The following is a 26,166-nucleotide window of genomic DNA, read 5'->3' as shown; positions in this document are numbered from 1 at the left end:
CTAAGTGCTTCCAATCAAATGCCTTCTTTTATAAGAGATGCCGTGGTCACAGAAACAGGGACTAGGACACAAGTCTTTGGGAATCCATTCCCTCTCGGTTTGGGCAGCTGGATACTTTTAACTACAAGGTTGGAGAGATGGTAAGCCGGTAAAAGGAGCTTGCCACCAAGCTTGCCAAATCAAGTTCAAGAAGACAGACTCCCACAAGCTGGCCTCTCTGTCACACAGCACACGCAATGTAAGCACAGTTTTCATGGTTCTGAGATGACCAGTGCTCCCATTTCCTATTGATGACAGCCGGGTTAAGAGCTCCACAGAGGGGCCTTGGAGACCCAGACACCCTGTGTTCCACGCTGCCAGTGCTCACAGAACAGACCAGAAATGTCTCTGTTTCTGCCCAGTATTCTGCAATGCCCACCCCCACCCCTAAAGGAATGTGTGCCTCCTTCCATTAGTGACAGCCTTTAGTTAGAAATGCCTGTGCTGCGCCATACCTTCTCCCCTGAAGCAAGCACTGTGCAAGAGCGATGAGCACACTAACCCCCAGGGGTTCCTGAACGGCCACCTGTGGCCTCCCTTGAGGGGTAGAGCAAATCTATTACAACCTGAGGGTTTTTGATTGTTAGATCTTCCAAACTTATGTTGTGAAGCTCTTAGACCTGGGTGGGGGAGGGCCGTCAAGGCGTCTGAGCAGAGAGCATCCAGGAGGCTCTAACAAGAGACCTGGGATCTGAGGTGTGAGAGGAATCTGTGGGTGTAACGGGAACATGTTGGCCAGAGGGTCTTCAAGTAGACGCACGTGGCCAGCTGGACTCGGCGTCTGTGGCGATAGGGGACTCTGGGGTATGCTGCAATGACTGGGGAGGGGCGTGCACCTCCAGATCTTTCTAGTTAAGGACACAGGAAGCAGTCTTTGTGGTGAAGAGTTTATTGCTCCACCTCTTCCCTTGGCCTGGTCAAAGGTTTACCAGGAATGGTAGACAGGATAGGTCTCAGACACAAACTCAGGATGAACGACATAGTTGTTTCTCTGGGGACCACCAGTCTTCTTAAAGTGACTTGTGTCCCATCTACAAGGAGAAACAAATCTGTCTCCATTTCTTAACACTAACCTCATCCTAGCATTTTATCTCTGACACTGACTGCACACTGGCTTCAAGCTCTACCGCTGAATTCCTGATACTCAAGCCATAACTTCCAACCCTGACTTCTTACCCATTATATAAAGCCTCAACCCAATTCCCTTGAGTCTAGGCCTGCTGCCAACTCAGTCCCTCAAGGCGGGCCTCTCTGCGGTTTTCTGGTTTCTAGCAACCACTGACTTCCCACGGCAACCGAGCGCCCTCTGGCTTTAATTTCCTGTCTGTGCACAGCAACAAGCATTTACCACCCCAGCTAGTCTCCTGGGCTACCCCCACTAAAGGAACTGCTTCCAGCACGCAAGTACCTGCGCCAAACTTACCTAAGGTTGGGAAATGGGTAATATGATGGCAGGGGAGTTGTAAAAGCACATTGCATTCCGGGCCAGGGACCGCAGGTTGAGACCCCCCTAGTGATGGAAAAACAGCAGAGAGGTCCGGGTTTTTGATATCCTCATAGGACCTCCCAGACCAGGAACCTGGTTACAGTATCCGTCCATCGGTTCCTTCCTTGCCCTTCATAAACCCCACTACAGCACAGCCTCTAGGAAGGCTCCAGGAAATCCCCTCCCCATCAAAGCCTGGTTTCTGCCATGACTCCGGGAGGATCAGACATAGTCTTTAGGATCCAGCATCTCCCCATCCACGTTTCCGAAAGCAAGACAGCGACTTCTTCAGTGCCAAGAAGTAGGCAGGGTTTCTAGGCTTAAGAGGTTCAGCCTTTCCCACACCCCGACCCCTTCTGAGGAAAAGACACGATCTTTGGCAATAAATCAGGCTTGAGGAAGGGCAGGGGATCATCACAGGATTAGGGACAGGTCTCATGAGTCACAGACTTGAAAGTTCCCTACCAGGCTCTACCCGTATTGTCCTGCTGCGGCGGACAAAGGCTGGAGGCTGTGCTCCTCTGGGGCTCAGCTTTAACACTCAAGGAAGCCAAGGATCCGGTGGGAAAGCAGTGACCGCCTCCTTGCCCCCAGCGATGACTGCCCACTACTGATGGTGTGCCCCAGGCTCGGGTTCAGAGAACATTCTGCGGGCTAGAACCTCTGTCTCCAGACCAGGGATTCATTCAGTACAGGCTAGAGGGCCGTGAGTGTAAGGAAAGGGTGAGACTGGTGTGAGGGGTTTGAAATCCTCTTAAACTGTTTTTGCAGAATCTCCAGAACACAAACACTTGTCATGTTGACCTTGAGCACGGTTGGAAAAGACGGGACTGAGAACTTGGGAGGAACCTTCGTGCTGGTTCTCTGTCTTAGCTGTTCGCTTGTGCCCTGGGGCCCTGCAAGCAGGCAGAAGCCGATGGGGGCCTGGCGTGGAAACAACAGGGCTAGAGTGAGGCAGGATGCGGGACCGCAACCGAGCCGGGCAGGACTCCAGGGGCTGGGGCTCTTTTGTGGGTGGAGCCCGGCCAAGGCGGGGAAATCCCTGCGAACCTTACAGTAGCTCAGGGCAGAGAGGCCGCCGGTGGCGTTCTGCGCTGGGCTCCGCGGTGCCGCAGCAGTCCATCCCGCGCAAACAGTAGTGGCGGCCGCAGCAAGCGCTTCCGTATCCCTGGAACGGCAGGCGGCCTCGCAGAGGGTCCATGCACCCGCAGCGGGGCGCAATCTGTGGCAGCGTCCGGTTCCGGGACAGCGAGTTCAGCATGTTCACCACCACCTCGCGCTCTGAGCCCAGAGAGTCCACGATACCCAAAGACAGTGTCGGGGGGTGGGGTGGGGTGAGCAGGGTTAGAGCCAGAGGCGGAGACGAAAACGGGGACAGAGCCTCCGGACCCCCTCCCCCCATCCTGCGCTCTGGCTTTCTCCTTCACACTCAGCCATCCTCTTCACTGCAAGGTTTACCGTAGGCGTTGAGGCGCTCCGGCTTAGGAGGGTACTCCAGCGGCATTTCTTTTCCTTTCAGTACTGTCTCCACCCTGGCATCCTGGAAGTGGCACACGTGCTGCCTTAAGCTCTGACGGGAAGCAGTTGCTCCCGCGCCTTCTCTTGGTGTGTGTGTGAATGTCGCCCAGAATACCCAGACTGTCTTTAGGCGGCCCCCTATTCTCCCGGGTTGTTTGGAATTGTTGCTGGGCAACACGTTTGCTCCACCTACGCGGGGCAGGCGAGGGTGAGGATACTAGAAGCCACCGCAGAGGTGAGGGGTAGAGGTGTTTTAGCCTGGGACTCTGACAGACCTACTTTAGCATTTACCTATGTGCCATTTGCGTCTGCACGTCCCCAACGTGGGGAGGGGGTATGGTTATCTGTCAGAATCGCTTGGGGAACGTGTGTGTGTGTGTGTGTGTGTGTGTGTGTGTGTGTGTGTGTAGAATCCAATTCACGAAAAGGTTCTGTTTCAAAGGGGTTCAGTCCCCTCTCTGCCTACATTGAGCTAGGCTGGTCTGGATTTGGGTCTGCCTCACATTCCCTGAGAAAGGTCTGGGCTTCACCAGGGCCCCCATCTCCTCTGAAGGCTCTGTATTTTGTTCTCCTCATCTTTGTTCCCATCACAAAGGAGGGCAAGGCGGGGCAGGGAGGACCTAGCTCATTACTGACTCAAGGGCATCACTGAAGTCACAGATCAGATGAGGCAAGCTTCAGAAGAGTCAAGGAGTGCAACTAGCCATACACCACCAAGCTGGGTCAGAGACTGCACTTCAGGAGTCTATCACAGCTTAACTCCAGGCCTCCACTGTCAGCTAAAAAACAGAACAGCCTAGTTCATAGATGGGGAAGGGTCACTGCAATGTGGAGACGGTGTGTGTGTGTGTGTGTGTGTGTGTGTGTGTGTGTGTGTGTGTGGTGGGAGGCGCAGATCGTTACCTTAGGCAGCGGGGGAAGACAGGTGGTGAACTTGTTCCAATAGTTGTTGTATGGACCTGCCATCCATGGGTTGCACCAGTCATTGTCCAGGTAGCTTGTACAGCAATTGTCCTCTTCATCATAAGAGTGGAGATTGTCAGATAGGGTTACTTCTCAGGCCATCCAGAGCCTGGGACCTTCTATATGTCTCCTCTCTGATCTCTGTCACAAAGCTGATCCTCACTGACCCCAGTTCTGAAGTCCAGACTTGCAGACTCCTACTATTTATTTACTCATTTTGGAGACAGGCTCTTGCTAAATAGCCAGAAATTCTGTGTAGCCCAGGATAGCCTCAGTCTGTCTATCCTCCTGTTTCCCCTGCCTAGCGCTGAGACTACAGACCAGAAACACCATGCCCTACCCACCACCAACACTACTTTTTTTTTTTGCCATTGGGTTGCAGATCATGCCTCACCTAAGGGACACCTTTGAGCGAGGTTTGGATCCATTGGGCTCTTAGATTTCACCCTGGCTACACCCTTTTTGAATCAGCTAGCCTGGAAATGGAGCTTCCCCTCTCTCTACCATTATCTGGGCCTCAAGGTCTGCCTGTTCGACCTTAAAATTACTTGAATCTCTCCCTTCTTCCTCTATGATTTCATTCCTTTGCCCTTGTGTTGCCTTCACCGGGAGACAAAAATACTGTCATGGTTAGCAGGATATACTCTGGGCACAGTGCCTAGCTTCAGGTTTCAGCACTGCAGGCAGAGAAGTGTAAGGTTGTTGTGAGGTCTAGATGAGTAATCTACACAAACACAGAAGAATGCTGAACACAGTGGCTCATACCTGTAATTCCAGCAGGTGGAGGCAGAAGGATTGCTTTGGGTTCAAGGGCATTCTGGACTATATGATATCCTGACTAAAAACACCAAAACAAAGAAACAAAAAGCCTTGACAGTCCTGAGGAGGTGGAGGCAGAAGGATCAACAGTTTAAGGTCCTTCTTGGGTACAAATTAAGTTGAAGGCCAGCTCTGGGCTACATGAGAAACCCTGTCTAAAGGGTCTAAAGAAGGGGGGGTGAGTAAAAGGAAAAAAGGAGGAGGAAAAGAATACATAGGAAGCTATTTTGATTAGCCTACTGGTACCCTTCTCTGTCTTTGAGATCCTACGATCGAACATCATCATAAATTTAAGATACTTTTCCACAAGTGAACCTTAACCAAGATAATATTCTAGTTAAAAACTGTGTTCATATTTCCCCATCTATTAACCCTGTCCTACAAGACCCTCTATGGTCCATTGCCCTAAAGTCTAAAGACAGACAGGATGAGAGACAGGATGAAGGAGAACTTTGGCCTAATGGTACACTCCTATAATCCCAGCATTTGTGGGGCTTAGGTTGGAGGCTCACCAACAGACTGGGTGACATTGTATATTTTAGGCTAGCTGGGCTACAGAAACACTCAGTGGGTAAAGGCATTTGCTATCAAACCTGATAACCTGAGTTTAGTCCTCAGGACTCACGTCATAGAAGGGGAGAACTGGTCCCACAAGGTTGGCCTCTAACCTCTGCATATGGGCTGTGACATGGGCTTATCACCCCCACCCCCCATACACACATGCAAAATTAGTAAATATAAAAGTGTTTCTAGTGTTTGGGTATGGTGGCACAGCTCCTATAGCAGAGGCCTCTCAGGAGGCAGAGGCAGGCAGATCTCTATGGGATCTAGGCCACACTGGTCTACTTAGCAACTCTGTGCTGCCAACGGTATAGAGTGACACACTGTCTCAAAACAAAATAACAAAACTAACCCAAAATCTTATAAAACCATAAAAGTGCAAGAAAAATAGCTGTAAGAGATAAGGGGAGGAATGCTAACATTTGTTGTTCTAAACCAGGGACTTTGACATACTGAATTTGAGCTGTTTGAATATCCAGGTCAAAGCACAAAAGACTGGGATGGTAGTGAGAGGTCAAGGCCTGAAAGATTTTTGATTATCACAATTAAAGCCATGGGGCTGGAGAGTTGGCCTGAACTAGCTGCTCTTTCAGAGGACCTGTGTTCAATTCCCAGCACCCACAGCTCACAACTGTCTGTAACTCCAGTTCCTGGGGATACAACAACCCCACACAGACATATATGCAGTCAAAACACCAATGCTCAGGGAGATAAAGAAAAAGTTTTAAAAAGTAATTAAACTGGGTGTGGAGGTGAAGGCCTTTCAACTCCAGCACTCAGGATGGCCAGGGCTAACATACCCTGATTAGAGAAACCAAAACCAACCAACCAACCAAATAGCAAAGGTAATTAAAGCCATGGCTGGGTCACTTAAAATGGCCTTAAGGGGAAGAGTAGAGATGATGGCTCTGGATCGCACCCCGAGGAAGCTCACATTTCTGCTGTGAGTGTACAAGGCCAAGAGAAGCTAAGAAAGGAGGTGGTTTCTGGGAGAGTGGTCAGAAGAGTTAAATACAGGATTTGTCTCAGAGGGTAAATGCCAAGAGTTCCCATGGATGTGATAATCACACACCACCGCAGCTTCAGTGTTCTTGACCCCCAGCATGAACTTGGAATTATCGCTTCATTCAACAAATATTTATGAAGGTGCATATGGAGCCCTATGGTGGAGGGGGTTACAGCTATGAATAAGACACATTTTGTCTTTAAATGGACAGGCAGACAGATCATAAACATTTACCAAAGGACAAAGGCAATTTTTCATAAAGGATATGAGTATAGACTATGTTTCTGTGAAAGAGAAGAATAAAAGAAACATTTTAGGCAGAAATAACATATTCCCAGGCTATAGAGGGAAATATATAAAGACAGAGAAAGCCACTGGAAAAGGGTTGCTATGAGGACAGGGGATAGAGGGGTTGATTAGGGAAGTGGTCCAAGTCACAAGAAGACCGGGATGGAGAAAAGGATCCACACTGAGTTCAAGTTGAGGGTCACTGCTGGGGTCATTTCTAAGGTCAAAGTTAAAAAGAGGGTGGGCCCTACCTTCATCTTCAGAAAGCCAGTATCTCTCAGGTAAGTAGGGGTGGCCTGATAGGGAATGCTTGTGGGTATACTCCTGTGCAGCACATTTGGCCATCTTCTGCAGGGCCTCAGGGTCCACATGGCGATGCATACTCTGAGTCAGGCCCTGAGCAGAGGGAGAGAGGAAAAGTGGCTAGGCGCAGGAAGATCCGAAGCCTCGGGACCTTGCTGAAGTCATCCTAGTCTTTCTTCAAAAGATCAGCCTGGCTGGATTCCCACCTACCCCTAGTACATGAGGGGTGGATTCCCATGTCACACTGGTCCTTATGCATAGACCTACTTTTGTTTTAATTTTAATTTTCTGTTTATGAGTGTTTTGTCTACATGTATATGTGTGTGTGCGAGATTACACACACACACACACACACACACACACACACACACGTAATCAGGCATGCAGTGCCTGAATAGGCCAGAAGAGGACACCAGAACCTTGAATCCTGGAGTTACAGACATTTGTGGGGAGCCATATGGGTGGTGGGAACTGAACCTAAATCCTCTGTAAGAGCAGCCAGTGCTCTAACCACTGAGCCATCTCTGCAGTGCTCAGACCTGTTTTTAACTATTTTATTGCCCCCCCTTTTTTAAGATTTATTTATTTTATGTATGTGAGTGCTCTGTCTCCATGTACACCTGCACGCCAGAAGAGGTGTGCAGTATAGATGGTTGTGAGACACCATGTGGAATTGAACTCAGGACCTATAGAAGAGCAGACAGTGTTCTTAACTACTGAGCCATTTTTCTAGCCCCCTTCCCTTTTTTCTTGTTTTCTCATCTAAAGTTGACACTTGGAATCAGGGTCTGGTTGATGTCATTTCTGCTGTTTCCTGGCTGGGAGGGAGCTTCCAAAGGTAAAAGATGTGTCTCTTCTGGACTGTGCACTCACTGGTGAGTCCCCTCTACAGGGCCAGTGGACATACCCTGGAGCTTCAGGAAAGGCTGGACTTCTTGGATAGGGAGGGCCTCTGGGACTTTGAAGCCAAAGGATGGCTTGCTGGGATACCTGCTTTAAAATGTAATATCCTGTCTCTAGTCAGACCCTGCTTCTGCTGTGGCCCATACTCTGACACCAGTATTATTACCTTTGACCTTGAGATTCACTTTGCTCTGATCCTCATCCAGCCTTGATATTTCTCCTGTGCATATTCTGGACTCAGGGCCCCTCTACTTATTGATGCTCATCTCACCTCAGCCCATCACTTCTTGTTTGAACAGGAAACTCAAACAACATTCTTTGGGGAGTCCCCTTGTCTTCAGCTGAGGGCAGAATGCCAAAGAAAATGCAGGTTTCATGGATCTCTATAAACAGCCAATCTGAGAAGGTAGCTGAGGCTACTTATACTTGATTCTGTGATTTCAAGGGTAAAAGGCTTTTTGTGTGTGTGGCTGATGGCTGGTTGCTCGGGGAAAAAAATCCTTAGTTCATGACCTCCTGGGATAACATGTGCCTAGCTGATGTTGTCCTGCCTTATCTGGCACAGCAACACTCGAATGCTGGGTGAGAGCTGTTTGTGCAAGGGTGCTAATGTTCAGCACTTCCCTGAGCTTCACATACACAGAATCTAGCTACACTTAAATATACACACGTGTGCATCCATATATGCACATAATAAGCACACTGAACACTCAGGTATACATGCACCAGCTATCAGTAAAACGTCTGCTAGGCAAGCATGGAAACCCAAATTTACAGCACAACTGTAAAAAAGCCAGGAGCCGTAAAAGCATGCCTACAGTGTCTACACTGGGAGCAGGGAGCAGAGACAGGCAGTTCCCTGCAGCTCACCAGTCAGGAAGACCAGGTGCATCTCTGAGTTCCATGTTCTGCTAAAGACCCCGTCTCAAACAAATAAACAAACAAACAAAACAACAACAAAAACCCAAGGAGGATGCTGGAGAGATGGCTCAGTAGTTAAGATCACGTGTTCTTGCAGAGGGCCTGGGCTCGCTTCCCAGCACCAGTTCCAGGGGATCTGACACTCTTCTTACTTCCATGGGCACCAGGCATATGCATGGTGGGCAGAAATACATGTAAGCAAAACATTAAAAAAAAAAAGAAGCAATTAAAGGAGGTCCCTGCCTGACTCCCCCCTATATGCAGACACACATATACACACACAGAGGGAGAAGGGAGAGAGGGAGGAAGGGAGAGACACAGACGGAAAGAGAGAGCACGCACATTTAGAAGAACTCACAGGCTTCATCCATTTTTGTGTTAGATACTTTCCTAAGATGTTGGTGATCTTCCACCCTGTTCATAAATAGAAAACTGAAAAGCTTGTGTCTGAAGTCTTGAGTAATGTTGCCAACTGCCAGCACCACTGCTAGGCTGGCTGGGCTGTTGCTTGCAGACTCTACCACCAGTACCCTCACACCTCACCCCTAGTGGGGATCCAATTCTTTGGAAAGGCTCCTTTAATCTTTGGCCTAAGCTAATGGCCTGGCTGCCAGCACAGAAGAGGGGATTTCAACAGTCAGTATATGGATGCTCATCTGCCTTCAAGATTCTTGCCAAGGGGGAAAAAAAACGCCCTGTGGCTTTTTCAGAGCCAGGAAGTCACCCTGAGGCAAGGGATAGAAATGATTAGTAGGTTTAACTGCTTCTTAAATGACTTTCAAATAATCCTTATTTTAGCCTTGGTCCTGCTGTCCCACCTTCAGTTTCAGAGAAGCAGAACTTCCAGTCCCTAAGTTTTTTTGAATTCTGTGTCCTAAGCTAAATGGTATCAGGCCTCCCACCGCTTGCTTCCCATCCGTCTCTCAGATGTGCTAGGTCAGTTACTGCTCTGTCACGTTTTCCTCTTGCCAGGTTTTTCTCGTCCTTTCTCACCATCCTTGTGACTCTAGATCTCAAGTATCCATTTACTGTAGCTTCAGGCAGGGGTCAGGATGCATGTGTGTTCAATTTTAACCCAGAGGATTATCCCTCTGTATGTATTCTGTATGCTAATCAGTTACATGTTGCAAATCTCTCAGTTTGTGGCTTTTTTTCTTTAATTTTCTTTATGGCTTCTTTGATGAACAGAAGTTTTTAATTTAAACCAGTTGAATTATTAATGTTTGATGGTTAATGCCTTTTGTGACGAAAGGAATCAAACCCATACTCTCAGATAATGGAAATAACATCCTGTATCTTCTGAAAGCTATACAGTATTACTTTCTATATTTAATCTGCCAGGAATTTCATTTTGGGTGTGGTGTAAGTTAGGTATTAATTTTATTTTTATCCATATGAATAACTGGCTTTCTTACTAAGCAGCCACCCTAAGCCTGATGAATCTTTTTCCATAGCTTTACTGTCAACCACTTTTGCTGAATATTGTTTCCATATATGCTCTTCATAGATGGTATGTTTATTCATCTATGGCTTTCTATAACTTTGTAATTAATATATGTAATTCATACCTGTTTGGGAAATTCTTTGTGTGTGTGTGTGTGTGTGTGTGTGTGTGTGTGTGTGTGTGTGTGCGCAACTGCACATGTATGGACATTGTGCAAAAGCCCAAGATCAGGTCAATGTCTCGTGTCTTCCTCTATCACTCTCTGCCTTATTTTTGAGGCAGGGTCTCTCACTGGACCCAGAGCTCACTCACCAAGGATGAGTAGCCAGAAAGCCCCAGGACTCCTTCAGTCTGTGCTTCTCCAGCCCTGGGGTTACAGGAGCGGGTCACTGCACCTGGCTTTTTATGTTGGGAATTGAATTTATATCCTCACGCTTGCACAGCCACCACTTCACAAACTGAGCCCTCTTCCTAGCCCTGATGGAAAGAAGTTTTTGAGACAGGGTTTCTCTGTGTAACCCTGGCTATCTTGGAACGTGCTGTGTAGACCAGGCTGGCTTCAGACTCACAGCGATCCACCTGCCTCTGCCTCCCAAGTGCTGAAATTGAAGGTATGTGCCACACTGGCCTTTACATTTGTGTGTGTGTGTCTGCTCTCTCTCCACCATGTGAGCCCGAGACTGACTCAGGTCAGCCAGGTACCTTTCCTCAGGCTTTGTTACAGACACAAAGTTTATTGTACACATTTAAGGCTTCACACCTCATAGTGCACTAAAGCTAAATAGTAATTACGTGGTCTAAACTTCATCTTCGCTTCTGAGCTGGCTCTTAGGCTGCTTTAAAATGCAAGCTTCTGGGCTGGAGAAATGGCTTAGAGGTTAAGAGCACTGCTTGCTCTTCCAGAGGTCCTGAGTTCAATTCCCAGCACCCACATGGTGGCTCACAACCATCTATGATGAGATCTGATACCCTCTTCAGATCAGTTCAGGTGTACATGCAGGAAGAACATTGTCTACATAATAAACTAAATAATTAAAAAAAAATGCAAGCTTCTTCAACCTCAGTCTCCCAAGTGGCTGAAACTGCAGGCAAGCACGGCGCTTCACAACTTTCCGTTTGTTTTCAGTTTAACTAAGGTTGCTCAGCTATTTTCTAGATCTTCAGTTAGAAGTGGTTTTTATTCGTGTCTTGTCTTTCTTGAGCAATCTTTAGATATATGTCTGAGTCTTATCAAAAACCAACTTCTGACCTACACCTCTTGCCATTCCAGTTAAAGTTTAAAAAATTTGTTGTCAATTCCAGTATACAAAATCCTCGGTGGTAAAGTCTGTTATTTCTGGTAATTCTGTAATTATGGCATCTTATTTCTTTTCCATCTTTCTCTCTCCCTCTCTTTCAAAAAGCAGCATTGGGGTGTAATGCAGGGCCTCATGCATGCTAGCCAAGTGCCTTACCAGTGAGCAGCGCCACCGGCCTTCATTTGCTGTCTTAGTGTAAACTTGTGATTTGGCCTCCCATTGGACACCTAAAGATCTGCAGTCAGGTTTTCTCCCACAGAAGTTATACAGCAAGTGAATAAGTGTGTGCATGTGCGTGTATAGTTTGTGTGTGTGTAAAGAGCCAGAGACATTGGGCCTGTGTTTCAGTCCACAGTTCACATATTCACTTCCTCTACTTTCAGTTAGTTTAATAAGTGTCTCTCACAGTGTTGGCATTGACATTTGTTGTCAGGCAACCCTGTCTTATCACTCAAAATTAAAGTTAAAAATTAACTTTATGTGAGATTTAGGGCTTTATTTTGAGAAAAGGATCCTTTTGCAGCCCAGTTTGGCCTTCAATTTGCGTTCCTCCAAGTTCCCCTCCTTCTCATTTCTATAGAGCATGTTTAGACAAAGACATCTGTAAAAATTCTAGTCATGGATTCCTTTTGTTACCACCACAGGCTCTAGAATTCCCTCTGTTCACTGTTTCTACTCTGTTCCCCAGACCAAGGGAAGGGAATGCGATACCCATGTAGAAAGACATGACTTTTGGACATTTCTGGCCTGTTCTACAGGTAACCCCAAAACATTTCCACACCCCACAAACATTTGCACATCTTGGTCACTTGTAACTTTCAGCTCTTCTATTCTTTTTTGTTGTTTTTGTTTTTTGAGACGGGGTTTCTCTATGTAGCCCTGGCTATCCTAGAACTCCCTCTATAGACCAGGCTGGCCTTGAACCTACAGATACCTGCTTGCCTCTGCCTCCGGAGTGCTGACGCTAAACGTGTGTGCCACCACCTGTCAGCTTAGAACCTATCTTAACAAATGCAAAGCAATCACAAAGTGGCTGGACATGGTTCATGCCTGCAATCCCAGCCAACACTTGGGAGGCTGATTTAGGATGATCATGGCAAGCTTAAGGCCAGCCTAGACTACAAAGTGAGGCGTTGTCTCAATAAATAAGTGAATAAACAAATACATGAGTGGAATGAAAACAAAACTGAAAATGCCTACAAACACAAGGACGGCTGTGTGCCAGCCACACATGACTGTATATGTATCCATCCCGCCAGCAGCCTCCCTACTTACTGGGGTCACAAACTTGTTGGCTTCCCAGGGCCATAGAGGTGGGTCCTTATAGACCTCCTTGATGGAGGTCGGAGCCCTGTAGGAGTCACTGTAGGTGCTGATTGGGGTCTTGGTCTTCCGGGAGAAGAGGAACATGGTGGGGTCTCAGGGATGCTGCAGTGGACTCTGCCTATCAATGACTCCTGCTGGATATCAGTGACCACCCTTTCACCTCCAGCCCACACCTCCAGCCTGGAAGGTGGCCCTCGCTGCTGTGGCCCCTCTTTTGGAGGACCCTGCAGCTTCCCTGCTTCTACCCCTCCCAGCTTCCTTTCCAGGATGGGCAGCGCCCATTGTGATATCACCTGCTTTGGCCACATCCCTGTACAAAAGACCCAATTTCCTCCTGAAGCCAGCCCCTTTCTTGACTTTAACCAAGTCCCAAGGGTTCAGAATGGCCTAGGGAGCGTGTTGGAGAAATTTCTCATTGTTGAAGAGAGGCAGAGGTTCCGAGGGGTCGTGATTCACCTAGGCCCACACATCAGTAACAAGCAGAGTAGAGGGACATGCACATCAGGGTCAGTTTTCCCCTCCTCACCTCCCTTGCCGCGGCCCACACCCCAGGTAAGGAGTTGAGTCTGGCTTGTTTGATGCTTTTAATATCATTATTTGTGTTACACAATACACAACTAAGGATGATGGTCAATACTGCGATGGAAATGTTAAAAAAAATATTATACACGGCTCATGTCTTCCGCACACCTTCTTGGAAATAAATTAGTGAGCTCGGAGAAACCTGGCTGGGTGGCAGCTGCAGCCGAGGGTGGGGGAGTGTTAAGGCAGTATCTACAGGGGTGGGGGCAGGAGCAAGCCAATGCCCTGGCTCTTCCCCTTCAACTTCCAGACGGGGAGCGGGGACTGTGTGCTCTCCTTGGACTCAGAGGCCAGCTTCTTACCCTACCTGCTGTGGAATACCACCTCAGTCTAAAGCCCTGCCGGCTAGTGAACTAGTGTTTCCTGTGGGAGGGGGCTTTCCCCTGGATCTCAGGACCGCAGACACTTAGTAAGAGCCCGCAGAAGTGAGCAGCGAAGGCAGCAGTCTACAGACAGGAGGTACCCATGCTCCAGAAGGCTGAGTCAAAGAGCCTGTGGGGTGGGGTGCTAGGAGTTCCAGTTCTGAGGCCCAGATGATGGGTGCTGGGGGTGCTAAGCAGGGGGAAGAGGGAGCTCAGATGTGGGCCACTTTGGGGCTCGTGGCCCCTGCAGAAGCTTTCTCTAACTTGCCTTCTGCACCTTCTCATTATCTAGTTAGGATCTCTGCACTAGGGGAGGGAAGCCAGGCTGGTGGTGCGGGGAGTGGAAAGCTACACTCCAGCACCCTGGAGTGTGGAGCCCCTGGGTGTGGTGTGGGGAAGAGATGCTTCCCTTTGGAAGCCAACAGCTCCACTCTTTTTCTCACCGCCCCACTCCAGCTCCCAGGATGGGGCACCCAGACAGTGGAAACAACAGCGTGTATGGGTGTCTGAAGGAGTCTGGCCACACTGGCTCAGTGAGAGGAGGCTGGAGGGGCACAGGCCTAGCAGTGTGAGGCTGTGTGTGCTTTCAGTTGTCCTCAGCCATGCGAGAGCCACCATCTCCTCACTGAGTTTGCACCCTCAGTGCTCCTCCCTCAGAGCAGCAACAGCAGCAGAAAGCGACAGTATGCAGGACACCCTGTGCAGCCACACACACACACACCACATGCACACACACAAACTCAGGGTACCTCCTACATGAATTAAAAACACACATAGTCTTCTGCAGAAATTTCTGTGAGGAAATTCCTTCAGGTATAAAAAGACTCTGTCAGTAATATCAGCTATTCTTTATTTCTCAGTTCAGAGAACTGAAGCCCTGAAGAAGCCTGGGAATTGCTCAAGAGTTCAGGAAGAATGCCAGAGCTGGGACTAGAACCCACGCATCTGCCTGCCCTCAGTCCACTGTACTCTCAAGCAGCATTTCACACAACTAATAGAACACAGTCATCTCCCCATCACAGACTGACCACCAGGTTGACCTGGACAGACATGTGCGCACGCGCGCGCACACACACACACACACACACACACACACACACACACACACACACTCACCACCTACCATCTATATACAGGCAATCCGTACATTGTATTCGCTTAAGTTTGCTCTTTGAAGAGCCCCTTTCTAGACGCCAGCCTCCCGGACCTTGGGCTAGGGTGAAATGGAATGGGGCATTGGAGGCCAGCCTTCTCTCTTGCCTCCAGCCTGGAACCGACAGACAGAAGACTGGGGGTAGGGATGAGGCAGAGGGGCAGCCACATTGGTTAGAGGCTCCTCTCTAAGGCCCATCTTACCCTCCCAACCCTCAGAAAGCCAGGAAGCAGGGGAAGAGTGAGGGAGAAGGCAGTGCTCTAGCGCAGGGACAGTGTTCCTCTACACAGCGCTGCCAGGCTTCCCACCCGGAGATGAGGCTAGAACACAAATAGGTGTATGTGGCACAGGGCCAGCGAGGGCCTCTGAGCTGTTGAGAACTGCCCCATTACTAGGGCCCTTCTCTTCTCCAAACCCTTTCCTTCCTTTCCAGGCTGGGCTTGGGGGATTTATGGCTTCACTGGTGTGGGGCCAACCCCTCAGGCCTTGCGATTCCTTCACAGGACTGCTTGCAGTTGGCCTCTTGGCCTTCAGTGCTGCCCCCTGACTGCAGCCTTGGGAGAGGTGGCAGGGTTCTTGGGTGTGCCCACCCCTCCTCAGCCCCGGGACTGGAGACAGACCCGGTTTTGGTTTCTCCGGCTACATGAACACACAGAGGTACAAGTCCTACCATAGGAGGAAGCAATGACTGTTACGAGGTTGGCGGCTGTAAGGGGCGAGGGGCCAGGGACCGGTGGACCAGCTGGGTAGAGGTCGCCCCTGCTGCGTCCCACCCTGCCCGGGCCAGCCCCGCCCCGCGCGCCGCGCGGCGACCCCACCCGCTACTGAATGTGGCAGGCGGTGGAGGACGTGGCCTGGCAGCACATGCAGGTGGGGTTCACGGACTTCGGGGGTATGAGGTCCAGGTCCTCGTCATCGGGGATCTCGTCTAGCCGGTAGCCGTCCTTCAGCAGCTGGATGTTGAGATCTTGGTTGATCTGCTGTAGAGAAGGCTCGAGTCAGCTTGGGAGGGCGTCACCCTGGGCTGGGGCCGCAGTTCCACCCCCAGGCCACGCGGACAGCCCCCTCTCATTCCAGGTCTATTTCACTTTCTCCAGGCAGCGCTTCCTGAGGCCTGCCCAATCCAAAGTCAACTTCTCACCTCTACTCCTGATTCTGTTCGGGGCTTCAGGTCCACTCCTGTAAGGTGTGGCCTGCATTTCACATCTGCTCTATTTTAGAGCCTCGCTTTAATAACACCGGGCTCACGGTAATTCAGGTTAGTGATTTCTTCCCAAGTTCTCCCAGCCCAGGCCCCGCCTCACGCGGAGCCTCGCCCCCACAGGCTCCCACGAGACATCCTTCCGCCCTTTAAAAGCCCCAGCCTTGCTACCGGGTAGATAGAGGTGGTCTGGCTCCGGCTCTCATGGTCTATAGAGGCAAGGGGTAGAGCCTCACCTCCGCAGAGGAGTAGCCAGAAGAAGAGTATCTGGACATGTCAAAGTCATCATCGCTGGCCAGAGGAGAGAGAGGAAGTAATTCAGGAAATTAAATAGAAAATTCTCTGCATCTTTGCCATACCCGCCCCTCTCCAACAGTACGATTTAAAAAACTCATGCTTATTATGCAAATAACTGTTTGCAAAGGCATGTTTCCTACCTCGACCTTTAAAGAAGTGGCTTCTTAAATTCCCTCTGGATAGAACTGCTACCACCTCTTTCTTTCTGCCTCATCTTCATGTTTTTGTTTTAATTTTTCTCATCCTAGATTCAAATCATCCTGGCTGTTTGGATTTCCCAAAGTCTGTGGCTAGCCAGGTGCTCCCCAGAATAGGGTTCTTCCCTGAGATGGGGATGAGGCACTTAGACATTCGATTCTGCTGTCCAGAGACATCAGGGTCTGTCATGGAGCAGCCGTGGAACAGTTAGTTGCAGGACAGCAGGAGCCTGCTATCTCCATCCTCTCCCTGCCTACTCCTGAAAGGATCCACCCCTTGGGAAATTTCACCCACGGAGAGCCCCTGGCGGAAAAGCACACCGCTTCTGACAGCCTGACAGGCATGTCCTGTACAGCTCATCCATGCTCACATAGAATCATGTGGCTTGCCCAGCTGCCCCCAGGTCCCATACACACCTGTCTGTGTCAAGAGCTACCAGTGGCTTCTCATCGGGGCTCTGGTCAAGCGAGGAGTAGCCTTTATTAGGGACGACCAGCCTGGGTAAAAAATTGGGGCGTTGGAGTGCCAGCTGGAGCATATAAACATGGCAGAGGACTGGCTGGGGTCCTGCCCCCACATTTTCCTCCCCTCTCCCCCCTGGATTCCCCTGAGGAGGGAGAGGCTGGAGACCAGCAATGGTAGGTGTTGGCTGCTGTGGTCACGGTGGGGCAGAGAGGATGCCCACCTCGTCCGGGCCATGACATTGTTCTTCTTGGGTTGCTGGTTGACAGGGCTGCCCATGCTGCCATTCTTCAGGGAACCCTTCCGGGCCAGCTCCCTTTGCTTCTCTGCAGGAGAACATGGGAAAGAAGCTGTGTCCTGCCCCAGGGCCACCTGGCCTTGCAGTTTGGGATAGCCTGGTCTGAGCCTTTCTTACATTTGTTGCTCTACTTGGGACCTCCAGGCACCTGATGCTTACTGGATGTGCACTTGGCCTTGCAGAACTTGAGGGATAGTGGTAGAGGAAAAGAGGAGGCTGACCCCTACTTTGCAAGAACCACAGTTCCTATGTCAGGCAGCCAGTGTGTGCTTGATGCCAAGGCAGGGCTAGTGAGGAAGAGATGATCACAGAATGCTGAAGCAGTTAGAGAGGCCTTTCTGGAGGGAGAGGACATTAAGAAGGAGAGTATTACGAAAACAAATCAAGAAGGGAACATAACTGTGGGTGTAAATGGAATGGAGGGGAGAAGAGGTGAAGCTGGGAAAGGAACCCCTTATTAGTTAATTATTCACTCAACAGATACCAGAATCACAATTATATACCAAGTACAGTGTCACAGAGATGGAAGGCTCCCGGTGGTTATAAACTCAGAGCACACAGAGAACCCCCCATCTCAAAAACACAAAACAACACAACAACAACAACAACAAAGCTCAGCATAAAAGCCTTGACCATGGAACTGTGGCATCTGGGATTAATGTGAATGCAAAAGGTTTCAAGTGGAAGAGGTGGAAAGGGGTCAGGGCCAGGATAGGGGGCAAGAGGCTGGGAAACCCAGTCCACAAGCTCTCCAGGGGCTCAGAGCCTACACTGCCCTTGTGGGGCTGGACATCTGGTGACATGATGCATGATACATGACTATTACTACCAGGAGCTGCCTGGGTCTAGAAGAAGCTCAAACACTTATGCCAAGTAAAACCAAGATGCAGGGAAAAGGCCTGTCTATGAAGAGACACAGGGAAAGTTGTCTCTTTATCATAAAGGATGGAAGGAGCCATTATGGCACCCGTGACTCACTTGAAAATATTCTTTGGTTTCCATGCTTTTGAAGCTCTCATTTTCTCTCTCTGACCTCTTTCTTTGCTTGCCTTTGACTCTATTTGACTTTTCCAACCTCTTTTCAGCAGGTAGCAACTGCCATTACCACATCAAACCTCTAGGGGGTACAATTTGCTTTAAAGTTCTTGGTGATTTTCTTTTCCGTGAGACAAGTCATGAATTTTCATGAGCTTTGGTGGTAATACAATGGTGAAGGAAATAGAAATGCTATTTTAAAAGCACACACGAAAAAATGCCAACAATAATCTGACAAGACTCAGACTACGGACTTCTATGCAACCATTTAAAAGAGTGAAGCCATTCTCTACGGGGGCTCCGAGACATCATGCAGGGGAGGAAAAAGGCTCACAAAATGTGTACAACGCTATGACACTTGTGCAAAAGTACGAAATGAAGTTACGAGAACTGGGAATGGTTGCCTCCGGAGAGAACAGAGAACTTACATGCATTTAAAATACTTTTATTGTTGCATTAAACAATAATAAACAAAACTGGCTGTACTCTGAATAGAAAGTCCTAGGAGGACAAACAGTTCCATGGACAGAACTGTTCTGTATAGAAAACCAACCAGAGGGGCTTCTTGGTCTAGGAGAGAATCAAGGTCTGTTTGTTTTATTTCTTTCTTTCTTTTTGAATTGATTAAAAGAACAGGCTCTGTGGAAAGAGTCCTAACAGCTGTGGAGGGGAAGCTTGTTAAGTGATAAGAGGCTCAGTCTTAACTGAGGAAGATCCCAGTGTTTGGTGAGCAGCTAGAGCCTGGGAGAAAGATGGCTAGAATGATAGAGGATTTGAGGATAGTGGCGGCCTCTATTCGAATGCCATCTCTCTGTGTGTGACATGTTATAATTTTTCTTCAGGAAATTGACCTTTTGGTGGAAGTCTGCTATCTACAGCAGCCTTGGACCAGTGAGAGAGATTTTGGTCCATGAAGTGAGATGAGTAAGAACTGCAGTCACAGTTCTTGGGGCTGCTGTGGGAGTCAGGCGAGTTCAAAACAGTCAACGGACATCAGAGTGGAGATGGAGTCCTCCCTAAGAGAAACGTGATATGATATCTGGAAAGGAGAGGTGTTCTGGAGTTCACTACAAAATGGACAGTCTCCTCAGACAGAAGTCACTCAGACCCAGAGACCTTGTCCCTTAACTATAGCAGCAGCTACCCTATCATTTGTAGGCAGGCTCCTTTTGGCTGGCCCTTCTGAGTTCTGGCCTGGGGTTCTATCTATGCTTTACATTTGTGGCCACCCCTAAAATACCTGGGGCACTTAGCCTCAGGGATCTCTCCTAGAGTTTCAGGACCCTGAAGAGAACCGTCACTGCCTTCTTTGTCTTGCAAGACGTGAGGTGCCTGGGAGTGCCAATCATCTAGCCTGAGCTACTTTAATTGTAGCACCTTGCTGTAAACCCAGCCCCAAAGCACTTCTGTTAACTTCCCGCATCTCCCTCCTCCCCAGACACACTCACCCAGCTTCATGTGGAGCGGGGATGGTTTGTAATTCATGGCTACTGACTCACCCTCCCGGGCGTCACAGTCTCCATCGGAGACAGAGGCGGCGGCTGGGTCCTGCTGGGCAGAAAGTAGAGAGAAGGGGGAGTATTAGCATGAGATCCCAGAGGTTGCCCTGAATCCTGAAGCAAACCTTCTCATCTGCCCCCTGGGTGTCTGGGAGCATTTATTCTTGCACAGGCTAGTATTCAGGGAGAGAGAGGCAGACTCATTTACCGTGACCCCAGCAGAAGAGTCAAGATGATGCCCTACACACATCCAGCAGGAGTCCTGTGCAACCCAGGCTGCTCCTGAAAGCCCATGCAACTGCCTAAATCCCACAGGGCTTCCTCTACAAATTCTCATATGAGCTGTTTGGCTCTCTGGCTTTTCCAAGTCCTGAGCTTAATGTGGATTAAAGTCAGAGCAGGTACTCCCTGAGAGCCCTCTTTCTCTGTTTCCTCTTTGTAGGATCTAGACAACCAACTGGCTATAGCCACAGACTTAAAAAAAAAAAAAAAAAAGGTAAAAACAATGGAATGAGGACTTCTGACATTCCAGATGAGTCCTAAGGAGTGTCTCCTGGAAGGCTGAATGGGAATGGTGGCCAAACCGTGGGCGACCATGCAGTTTTGTGCTGATGACAAGGTAGGGAGGCATTTACTGTGGGTGTGCAGGCTTTGCTCTAGCCCTGGCACTAGCTCTCATCAGCCTTCGACTCTGGGTCAGACCCTATGCTTCCCAGAGCCCTTAGCTAGCCTTGCTATCTCTCCAAAATGCCCTCCCTGTATGAGATCTAGGGCCCTGGCCCACCCTGTCTGAAGCCATCTATACTCTGAGAAGGTGATGATCAACTCCTGTTACTTTGAGGGAGACTGAAGATTTTATTCAGGTTAAGCAGTACTTGCATCTAGATTTGAGATGTTACTGTTTTATAATCATTTCTCTATTATAGGCAATACTTGAGTTTTGCTGTAATTCTTTTTTTCTGGAATAAACAAAGATGTTATGAATATTTTTCATAATTGTCAGATGCAGAATTTTAGAGGAAGCTAAAGATGCACTTCTCTTAGGATGACCAACTCTTCTTTTAAAATGTTCTTACTCTCAGGCCTGTATAGTTGTCTCAGTGGTTAAGAGCATTTGTTCTTACAGAGGCCCTGGGTTGGAGCCCCAGCAACCACAAGGAGGCCTTCTGATCCAGGAATCTGATGCCCTCTTCTGACCTCTGTGGCACCAGGACTAGCCCAGTATCACATCTAGGGATGTGTAGCTCCTGGTGACCCCTTTAAAAGGAAGTGAAGTCTAAAGAAGTGGCTCAGTGACTTGCTATGCAAGCATGAGTTCAAATCCCTAGAGCTCAGGTATACTCAGGAGCTCTGAGTATCTGCATCCCCAGTGTCCCCACAGTATGAGATGGAGGCAGAAACAGGGAACCTCTGGATGCTCACAGCCCAGCTAGCCTGGAATGTGCAGCAGTGAAATAAAAAGCAGTAGAATGCCAGGACTGAACCAGGCGCAGTGGCGCACGCCTGTAATCCCAGCACTCTGGGAGGCAGAGGCAGGCATGTCTCTGTAACTTTGAGGCCAGTCTGGTCTCCAAAGCAAGTCCATGCCAGCCAGGGCTACACAGAATCTCAAAAAACAAACAAACAAACAAACAAATGCCAGGACTGATAATGTTTCTGAGTTGTCCTCTGACCTTCACACATAGGGCATACCTGCTTTCTCACACATGAACAAGAGCACACAAACATATCATATACACATGAAAATAAAATAAAAAATAAAGATAGTGGGCATGGACACCTGCTTGTTACTGAGGTGAGGCTTTAGGGTGTCTGGAGGAGGGACCCTAACCCTGTCTGCTCCTGGGTGGGCTGGACTGCCATAATGGCTTTCAAGTTCCTGAGTGAAGTACCTTGGCCTACTTCTCTGCCTCAGTGCCCACCCCTTTGCCATGGGTGAGGAAATAGGGTGACAGGAGCTCTGTGTGGCAAGTGGGGGATAGCAGTGCCTTTGTCTCAGATAACTTCCCAAGTGGCAATCCTTCTCAGTCTTCATCTTCCCAGGCTGCAAAGCTCCCTGAGAGAGTCCTTTCAAACTGCACACTGGACGAGATGCCTGAGGTGGTCCTTATATACTCTGAGGCCCAAATGGCCTCGTAGTTGCTACCCACAGTGGAGACCCAATGGCTGGACTCTGACAATACTCTTAGGCCAAGACATCCAGAGGGAGGGGATTTTAAAATGGAAAATCCCGTAAGCATGCAGGTGGCACCAATACCAGAAAGGGTCTGGTCTGTTTCTAGGCTCCTCAGTCATTCTTTCTGTAAGCTTTATCTTTCCAATCTATTCGGAACTGGCTTCCTCAAGATGCTATGCTCCCGTGGTCCATCTTTTTTGCCTTTGACCATTTCTTTGTCTATCCACATCTCTTTGTCTCCTCAGCAAGGTCCCACCCTTCTGACTCCATTTTCTCCTTGAAGAAACTTGATGCCTCTGCAGTCTGGATTGACATTTTATAGTGATAACTCCTAAATTGTAACCTTTTAATTATGTAACTGCTCTTTGACCTTCTCTACTCTGCCGGCCGCATGAGTGTTCGGTCTCATAGTCTTTCCTTGAGGTTGATTTTAGAGCATATAAATCCCTGGACAACTGGGGCTAAGATAGTCCTGGCACAGGTAGGTGCATCAGTTTCTTCTCTGAGGTTGGAGGTATTAGCGGTAACATGGGGTGCAGAAAACTCAGGAAGAACAGAGACTGGGGTGAGACTTGGGGAACTGTTGAGTAGCTCTAGTCAGTGACCCCATTATAGCAGTTCCCATAAAATCAAAGCTAGGCTGATAGCCTTTGTGCCAAACTCCCCAACTCAGTGGCATCTCTATCACACTCTGTGGTAGAGGACCATTTAAGCAGCAACTACAAAGGTCTCTGGCACAGTGCCATCAAACACTGTGGACTTCCTGAGTGTCTCTCTGAGAAATGCAGTGCACCATGACCATTGTGTAGAGATTAAATGTAAAATATTCATGAACAGAAGTAGCAGAGAGGACTCAGGCAGAAGGAAGTGTCTGGATGCAAGAATTAGAGAGAATTTAAAATACCCCCCAAGGACCTCTAACAGGCGTTAGCTAGATCTGGGAACTAGAGTGGGGATTAACAAGATTATTAATAAACACTCGACAGAGACAGACCTTGAAATACATCTCTAACAGCAATCCATGCCTTTACAGCCATTGAAACAAATCCTCCAAAGGCTGTAGAGAAGATTAATAGCTCGGGCTGTAGGCTAATGGCCAGCACAACATCAACACAGCCAGAGGGAAGCAAAAGATCCAGAAGGAAAAAGCCATCCTTAGCGTTATTATGGCCCTGCAATTTTCATTCAACTCTACTCCGTGAAGCCAGGGCTTTGGGTGGGGCTGGAATACGTGGGGCATATGTGCAGGAATGGTAGTTATGGCATGCTTCAGTCAAAGAAATGCTTTGTTATTTCAATTCTCTATTAGCCTTTCTGCAAAATTCTGCTTAGTAAATGGGTTTTGTTACTTAAGAAAAAAAACCCCACTAAATAGAGATCCTGGGAGATGGCTCAGTAGGCAAAGGTGTTTGCTACCAAGCCAGACAATCCCTGGGACTTCCATGGTGGATGGAGAGAACCAACTCCTGTGAATTGTTCTCTGACCCCCACACATGCACTCTGGCACCTCCCTACCCTTCACAAATAAATCAATATAATATAAATGAAAGTTAAAAGTTAATTGACTTAATCAAGTCTGGCCTTTAAAAGTGCTTTATGGAAATTACAGAAAACACTGATAGTGAGATCCTGGTGTGTGGGAGAGTGCCCTCACTCATGCTTGTGTATGTAGAGAGGCTGAAAGGTCTGCAATGCTGTTTCTCTGGCTTTCTCACTGACTCCGGAGCTCTGCAATTAGGCAAGACTGGCTGGCACTGAGTTCCAGAGGTGTGCCTGTCCACAGCCCTGTGTTCCTAGCACTAGGTCACAGGCACACACTGTCAGGCCTAGGTTTCACATGGGTGCCGAGGACCTGAACTCAGGAACATGTGCATGCACAGCAAAAATTCTGTCCATGAGCCATCTCCCCATCAATTCTTTTTAAAAAATAAGCAAAACTAAATACACATCACAGAATCATTGATACTATTAGCTGAAAAAAGTGAATAAAGAAAACAGTGATGTTTTAAAGTAAGGAACACAAATGTCAACAGCTTTCTTTGAGAGGCATCCAGAAAATGATGTGGACTGCTGTAGAGAATAGACAGGTAGATGGATAGATTAATAGAACTGGGCACAGTGGCCTGCCAAAGTTCTTATTTTGTTGTGTATCTGAATTCTTCAACAATAGAACAAAAATTTGTTTTTCATAAAAAATAAATAAAATAAAAAAGCTGAGCTGGGCATGGTGGCATACACCTTTAATCCCAGCACTCGGAAGGCAGAGACAGGTGGATCTCTTGAGTTGGAAAACAGGCAGCCTGGTCTACAGAGAGAGTTCCAGGATAGACAGGGCTACACAGTGAAACCCTGTCTTGGGAAACCAAACCAAACCAAAAGGAGAACTTGTGCTGTGGAGATGGCTCAGTAGTTAAGAGCCTTGCTCAAAAGGAAAATGCTAAGGAGAGACTGAGGCATAGCTAATGAAACAACTCTGGGCCCTGAAAGGCTTTTCCGGTGGGGCCATAGGCCTACATGCAAACCTCCACATTTGTATCCCCTCCCTGGAGTTGTGTTAACTCTTCAAGGGTCTCCACTGCCTGGCCTTGTCACAGCAGATAAAAAGCTAAGCTGGGACCCAAGAGATCTATGGTGATACACTGGATGAGCAGAGTGGACATGAAGAAAGTGTACCAAGCATGATGGCACACGCCTTTAATTCCAGCACTAGGGAGGCAGAGGCAGGTAGATTATTGCTTGTTTAAGGCCAGCCTGGTCTACAAATCGAGTCCAGGACAGCCAGGACTACACAGAGAAACTCTGTCTTGAAAAAAAAAAAACAAAACCAAAAAACCCAACAAAACAAAACAAAATCAAAAACCCAAAAAAAACCAAAAAACCAAAACAAAATCCCAAAAAACTAAAAACAAAACAAACAAACAAACTTTGGGTCTTAAGAGGGAAGGAAGGGCCTGGGAAGGGGCAGGAGGGAATGCTTTCCCGGGCCACTACAGTCGGCTGCAGAAGAACTCTGGATGGCAAAACTAAAACACACAAGAGACTTGTTTTGTAGTTCCCCATGCAGATCCAGATCCATGAGCCTCTGAAACTCACAAGTTCCCAGTAGATAGTGAGAGTGCCCCCTAAATATTCACACTACACCTCTCCTCCACTGGGAAAAGTTATGGGGTGGGTTGGTCTTACCCAGTCTCCCCAATCTCTATCTCCCTCTGTCTCTGTTTCTGTCTCTCTCTCTCCTCTCTCTCTCTCTCACACAGACACACACACACACTCTCACACACACCCTGGAGGCAGTGCTCCTGGGCTCAGATCCAGCTCTACCATTTACTAGTGGTATGATCTGGTTTCTCTATAAAGCAAGACAGACATCTGCATTAACTGTAAAGGTGTTGGTGTTGAGCTCATCATGCCGTGGGAGTGTCTAGCAGCCCACAGTTGCAGCTCTAGTTCCACATAGTTGAGATGTCAGAGAAGGACCTGACTAGGAGGAAACTTGGAAGTTTCCTCCAGCTGCCGGGAAAAACCAGGTAAGTTTGTTTAGAGCAAGCAAACTTTTTGTTTTTGTTTATGAGTGTGTTGTGTTTGTTGGCATGCTGTGTTTGTGAATGTGCTATGTTTGGTGGTGTGTTGTGGTGTTTGGTGGTGTGTAGTGTTTGGTGGTATGTTATGTTTGGTGGTGTGTTGTGTTTGGTGGTATGCTGTGTTTGTGATGTCTTTGGAAAACAGTAGGATTTGAAGTTTGGGAACCTGGAAGAAAGTTGTGGGTTGGTCATGACTGAAGCTTAGGGAGAATGGACAGAATGGAAAAGAATCAAGGATGAAACCTCCAGGAGTATCCAATGTCAGGGAATACATGAAAGGAGACTGAGGTGGATCATCGGAATGAGGTGTAGAAATAGGAAGCTGGAGAGAAACCTGGTCCCCAGGATAAAGATGAAATTTAGAAACAAGTCATATGCAGCACTAGATGACAGTTTTAGTTGAAGGACAGGAACAGAGATCATGTTACAAGGAATTTGAAGGGAATG

The 26,166-nt window shown here is 48.3% G+C and overlaps 2 protein-coding genes across 11 annotated transcripts in view; both read right to left on the bottom strand.

Moving 5' to 3' along the window:
* Positions 1-924: 924 nt before the first annotated feature.
* Positions 925-12,959, bottom strand: CUNH9orf24 (chromosome unknown C9orf24 homolog). Of its 3 annotated transcripts, XM_055618627.1 has the most exons (8): positions 12,825-12,959; positions 6,932-7,076; positions 3,947-4,059; positions 2,984-3,065; positions 2,587-2,806; positions 2,375-2,389; positions 1,463-1,549; positions 925-1,070 (listed from the first exon to the last, which is right to left on the bottom strand). In XM_055618627.1, the coding sequence occupies exons 1-8, from the start codon at positions 12,957-12,959 to the stop codon at positions 965-967; spliced, it is 903 nt and encodes a 300-aa protein (XP_055474602.1). In that variant the 3' UTR covers positions 925-964. The 3 variants fall into 3 exon arrangements, with proteins under 3 accessions (XP_055474602.1, XP_055474601.1, XP_055474603.1); XM_055618626.1 differs by lacking the exon at positions 2,375-2,389 and having other exon boundaries at positions 2,581-2,806; XM_055618628.1 differs by lacking the exon at positions 2,375-2,389 and adding an exon at positions 2,440-2,449 and having other exon boundaries at positions 1,010-1,549.
* Positions 12,960-13,447: 488 nt separating this feature from the next.
* Positions 13,448-26,166, bottom strand: part of Fam219a (family with sequence similarity 219 member A) — a 51,322-nt gene continuing 38,603 nt past the window's right edge. The window contains exons 2-6 of one of the 8 annotated variants that reach the window (XM_055618585.1): positions 19,912-20,014; positions 17,354-17,456; positions 17,085-17,165; positions 16,410-16,464; positions 13,448-15,952 (exon numbers count right to left, since the gene is read on the bottom strand). In XM_055618585.1, the coding sequence (XP_055474560.1) occupies positions 15,794-15,952; positions 16,410-16,464; positions 17,085-17,165; positions 17,354-17,456; positions 19,912-20,014 (501 nt within the window). In that variant the 3' untranslated portion in view covers positions 13,448-15,793. The remainder of the gene's footprint in view (positions 15,953-16,409; positions 16,465-17,084; positions 17,166-17,353; positions 17,457-19,911; positions 20,015-26,166) is intronic. The other 7 variants (XM_055618587.1, XM_055618589.1, XM_055618591.1 and 4 more) reach the window with 7 other exon arrangements.

This window comes from Psammomys obesus, unplaced genomic scaffold (assembly GCF_907164565.1).
Source record: "Psammomys obesus unplaced genomic scaffold, mPsaObe1.curated_primary_1811, whole genome shotgun sequence".
NCBI lineage: Eukaryota > Metazoa > Chordata > Mammalia > Rodentia > Muridae > Psammomys > Psammomys obesus.
Note: the sequence above shows the minus strand (reverse complement) of the source record. Positions and strands in the feature narration are given on the sequence as shown.

Bases quoted from the DNA above. Each gene is read 5' to 3' on its own strand.
- CUNH9orf24 (XM_055618627.1), bottom strand. From the start codon at position 12,959: ATGTTCCTCTTCTCCCGGAAGACCAAGACCCCAATCAGCACCTACAGT. The intron at 2,807-2,983 runs GTAAACCTTGCA...CTCTGGGCTCAG, and splicing joins GGAGCGCCTCAACGCCTACG to AGCGCGAGGTGGTGGTGAAC. The intron at 1,071-1,462 runs GTAAGTTTGGCG...TTCTCCTTGTAG, and splicing joins TACCCATTTCCCAACCTTAG to ATGGGACACAAGTCACTTTA.